Here is a 5,261-nt window from a genome sequence, read left to right on the forward strand (position 1 = left end):
CTGCTGTTGCTGTTGTTGTTGCTGGTGGTAGTAATTTTGCTGGTTTGCGTGATTACGTCACCGCCGTTGTGGATGCTGCTGCTGTTATTGTCGTCGTCGTCGTCGTAGTCGTCGTCGTCGTGGTTGACGCGGTTGTTCAGCTGGCCCGGGCTCGAGGCTTGCAGCCTAGGCCGGCATTTCGGGAATAGACGGCTCAGATCGGCGCTGTCCGAGATCAAGCTTGTCATCGCTGTTGGCTCGGCGCCACGTGGCACTGCGACCCTACATCGTCTGATGCCTGATGGTGCCCGGCGAGCGATGATGCTCTTTGGTTCATTTCAACTCGATCGGCCTATGAGCCGAGTTCAATATGGATGATATCTGTGCGAACAACAGAGGGAAAAAATGGTCATGAGTAACAATAATTCACGATGGCATAGATATGAAATGAAGCCGAATAAGAAAACAAAAGAGCTCGAGGCATTGTTGACCGGCTCAGCGACGATTATTAATGGCCAAAGAGTAGGATTTGCTAGTCTCTTTCATTTATATATATGTGGCCAAGGTACATATAGTGCAACGCGCGCGCGGGCACCATTATTATACCACCAGCGCGCATATATATACATAAAAGACACGCGCGGCATACTCTTGATCCCCGCAAGCTCAAAAATATATATACGTACATTTTCACCGAGAGCCAAAGGGACGCAGATGAAATATGAATGGAAACATGTGTGTGCCGCATAAAAGGCATATTATATACCACAATGGTCACGGAGGACAGGAGGGAGGGACAAAGGGCGAAAAAAACGGAAAGGACCTTTCGTTGCACGTGTCGAGCTGAAAATATTTTTCTTTCGAGAGATACTTCGTTTGGATATGATGAGTTACTGTACGTTAACTGGTATCGTATTATATAGGAGTCACTGCTCGTCAAAAAGATTCGATCGACAAATAGCCGTGGTCGAGATTTTTGACTTTTCCCTCGTTGCCCCTATTTTCGGTCAATAATTAATATAAACAACTTAATTGTACGTAAGAACTTTTTTTTTAATAATTGACTGAATGAATCGAACATCTTCAACAGAAATATATTATTCTAATTCGTGTTTTTTTAAATTGCGTATGCTTAAATACACGGCAAGTGTATTAGGCTAAAATTATTTTCACTGGTTGTAGAAAAAAAACATGTAATACTTTGCTCAAAAATTGTTCAAAACGAGACCTCAAATTCATGAAAGAGACCAAATATGGTCGTAAGTCAATCGTATCAAAAATTAATGGTAACTGTGAAAATAAAATGAGATGATGTAAAAAAATTAAAAAATTGAATATCTTCGTATCTGGATACATACTGGATTCGAATTAAGTCTCGGTAACGGAATAGCATGAAAATTCGTAGGATTGTTAAAAAAAATTTTGGTCGCTATCAAATTGACACGGCTTGTTTTAGATTCTCAAGTAGATTCGATAACTGATTGTTTCCGGCACCTAAACAGCATAATTTGTACGTATATGTGGAAAATAAGTATGGCTAGCAAAAAAAATATACACAAATAATAGATTTTATAACAACTATATTTATAAGTCGATTTTTACTATTTCAGTCAATGAAATTGTTATACGTTCTTACAAAATTTTAAAAATTTTTTATGAGATAGTTCACGCATAATCAACTTCATACATAGTAGATATAAACTAATAATTATATTTATAAAAATTTTAATCAATGCGATATTTTTATTTTACTTGTTGGTTACAACGATCATAAACAATGTATACATATAAATATGAGCATTGGATTAAGATTCCTTCATAAATAATTTATAAGCACACACCAAATCTTCATCTTTTAAAAACTTGATGATTTTATTGCAATATTCATTGGGTAGTTTACCCTGAGAGAATATTCCAAGCGATTTGGACGTAAATTGATGACTTAAACTTTTAATGATGCAACCTTTAATAATTTCTCCGATTTCACAAAAATTTTTCCTGAAACCTTTCGAATTTACTAACTCGAATACCAATTCATAATCATTATTCATTAATAAGGGATACGTTTCCTCAGGACTAGAAGTGCAAAGATCTAAAAGTGAAATGTTATTGCCTATCATCGTGGTTTTAGCTAACTCAATTTGTCCTACAACGCTATAATCTACATGTTCCATAAAAGTTTTACATATTTCATAATTATTGGAATCAAGCAAAATTAAAATATCCCGCAAAAAATTGTTTGTTTCAATATCTATGTACATTTTTACATATTCTACCATGAAAAGATATCGATAAATATAATAGCATGCTGCAGTTCTATGATCCACTGTGCATTGATTTGGTTCGGTGCATTGGTTTGGTGCATTGATAAGGTCCGGAAAGTTACAAAATAGTTTTTCAAAGAAGCTTCTTATTGTAGAATCAGAGCCTAGATAAGAAAAAGTTGTCATTAAAGCTATGTTTATTACTATTGGTTTAAAGTGAATTACACGGATACCGTAGCATACAATAAATTCATACTATTTATTTTTTAATTCGTGTTGTAATTTTCTAATTGAATATTTTCTAGAAATTGATTTTAAAGACTTATCTATGTGTGCTATGGCCAACGTATAAAGACAGATTTCTGTGTTCTCACCTAAGTTCAAAACGTTTGTTAAGTAACGAGGATTTGCCTCCAAAGGAAAATCGAATCCAATCAAAAATTGGCACAGTGATAAACGTTGATGATTCATCATTTGAAAACCTTCATTATCCAAATGGTGGATAACACTTAGCATATTATGTATGTTATCAATTATATGTAGATTTCGTAAGATACGATTTTCAGCCTCGAAATATCCGCCTTTGTATTGCACAGTGGATCCGTCAGCTCCGCGATACAAAAGAAATTTGGCAATGTCGTAGTTGCCGTGCAACATCGCATAGTTGAGTGGGGTAAATCCATCTCGATCTTGAACATTGACGTCTAGTCCATGGCATAGAAGAATGTCAATGTACTTATGCATGTATTCCAAAATTAGTTGACCATTCTCTTCATAGTAACAGTCATAGAGTCTTTGAAGATATGAGCTTAGCTTGATAACCAGTGAGTGCAATACAGTTTTGCCATCATTGCCGATGTGTGAAAGATCGGCATTGTTTTTCGCCAAAAATATCAGTACTTTCAAATATGTCTCTAAATCGGATCTCTTCAAAGTATATTTTTGTACTTCAACATCGCCAAAACGAAATATATAATTCAAGGGTGCGTTGCCATCTTGATCGGCCTTACTTGGATCAACACCTTTGTTCAATAGTATTTCAATGACTTCTGCTAAATATGGAAAAAATGATCCATAAGGAAGTACTCCGTGCAATAAGTTTCCACCATTCTTGTTTGCGATTGTGACATCGGCGTCGTTACATATTAATAACTTGAAAACTTTCCACAACAATTTAGCATTGTACTGGTAGCAAGGCTCAAAGAGGTTCATTATAGCACTCGTATCGTCAATATCTTTGGAATTAACGTCGGCTTTGTATTGGATGAGAAGTTGAATCATTTTGAAATCATTCTTTGTCAATAATTTTTCGATACAGAGCCTATTTAAGGGTGTTTTTCCTTCTGCGTCGCAGACATTCGGGTCAGCACCATTTTTCAAAAGCAGCTCAACCGCTTTGAGATTCGCAGAATATGAAACCGCAGAGTGAAGTACAGAAATATCATTTATATTTTTGATGTTTACATCGACTCCGCGTTTCAACAGCTTTTCAACTTCTTCTGTCATGTTTGGGAAAAGGTGACCACATTGAAGAATTATGTGCAGTACGGTATCGCCATCGTCGTTTACGATTGTGACATCGGCTCCATTCTCCAATAATAAATCAAACACTTTCTTACGTAATTTATAATTACGCTTTTCATCAAACAAGTTCATTATCGGACTGTTATCGTTGTCATCTCTGATGTTGACGTCAGCATTATAATGTATGAGACTTTGAGCCATTTTCCAATGGGTTTTCGTAATTTTAGGTAGATTACATATGTAATTTAGAGCTGTCTTGCCAGAGTCATCAGTCGTATTTGGATCGATACCACTTTTCAACGCCGATTCTACTTCGTCCAAATTGTCCATTTCAATAGCATTGTGTATCGGTCTTAACACTAATTTTTTGGATTCAGACATCGTGAAACTCGCGTTTTTGAACAGAAACACACTAAATTAACTGTGAGCTTTAATCAGCTCTAAATATAACGACGAACTGAAATTAAGCCGCAAAGCCAGTTGCTGATTGTTCCTTCGTCCCCTCTACTCGTTTTGTGTAGAGTTTGTTGACTCTAAAAGTTTCCTTATTTACATCGTCGCCGTTATTATTGCTGGGTATTTATGTCAGCGATCGAATAGTTTAAAAATTATATAAGCGTGTATTATGTGTGTGAGCGTAAGTCTTTAAATATGATTTCGTACGAGAGAGAAAGAGAGAGAGAAAAACACTGACTACGTTAGAGATTCCTGCTTACGTCATACGCAAAATCTATTCTGCAGCGCCCAGTCGAAATGAGATTTTGGCTAGCTTTATATGCAGCCACGCGCAGAGAGGTAATTTACTTTCCCAATTAAATGCAAATGCAATTGTCAAAAATTAAAGTACGCAAAAAACTAAAAGTCTGCGAAAAAAAATTCAATCAAAAAGGAAAAGTCACTCAGAAGTTACACTTCGGCTGATTTTTGACGCAAATAAAAGCAAAAATACAGAATAATCTGCTACGGTCCTGGCCGAAATCGTGCTTATGCGATATATATAGACCTCTTTGGATTATATGCAGCAGCGGCAGTAGCGCCGCGCCACTGCTGCGATCCGTCCAGGTAAAACCAATCAAAGCAGTTAGGGATTTTGCTCCATCGCCGCTGAGCATCGGCGCAGAGGCTTCACGCTCTGCATGCGCACAAGGCAGTTAATGCAAGAGTAATTGGATTTCAATTTCCAAGTAGACTTTGCAAGAGCGAGAGAGAGCGAGAGAGAAAGGGGCTTATAAGTTGTTTTAAAATGGATTGATGAAATGAGAGAGAGAGAGAGAGAGAGAGAGAGAGAGAGAAAGAGAAAGAGAGAGCGCGCAAATGTATGCGTGTGTATATCTTGCTAATGAGTACATATGCGCAGATATAAACTTTATATACTACACATAAAACAGTATACGAGCTCGTCAGCGCTAAAAATTGATTATAATTCCTTTTTTTTCTCCCATCTCGCTGTTTTTCCGACGAAAACGACGACAACTACGGCAACAGCAGCGACGA

The 5,261-nt window shown here is 36.9% G+C and overlaps 1 protein-coding gene across 1 annotated transcript; it reads right to left on the reverse strand.

The window, feature by feature from the left end:
• Positions 1–1,542: 1,542 nt before the first annotated feature.
• On the reverse strand, positions 1,543–4,229 carry LOC106649706 (putative ankyrin repeat protein RF_0381). The gene is made up of 2 exons (XM_014367280.2): positions 2,618–4,229; positions 1,543–2,407 (listed from the first exon to the last, which is right to left on the reverse strand). The coding sequence occupies exons 1-2, from the start codon at positions 4,146–4,148 to the stop codon at positions 1,785–1,787; spliced, it is 2,154 nt and encodes a 717-aa protein (XP_014222766.1). The 5' UTR covers positions 4,149–4,229; the 3' UTR covers positions 1,543–1,784.
• Between the last annotated feature and the right edge of the window lie 1,032 nt (positions 4,230–5,261).

Source organism: Trichogramma pretiosum, unplaced genomic scaffold (genome assembly GCF_000599845.2).
Source record: "Trichogramma pretiosum strain Unisexual culture from Peru unplaced genomic scaffold, Tpre_2.0 scaffold37, whole genome shotgun sequence".
Taxonomy (NCBI): Eukaryota; Metazoa; Arthropoda; class Insecta; order Hymenoptera; family Trichogrammatidae; genus Trichogramma; species Trichogramma pretiosum.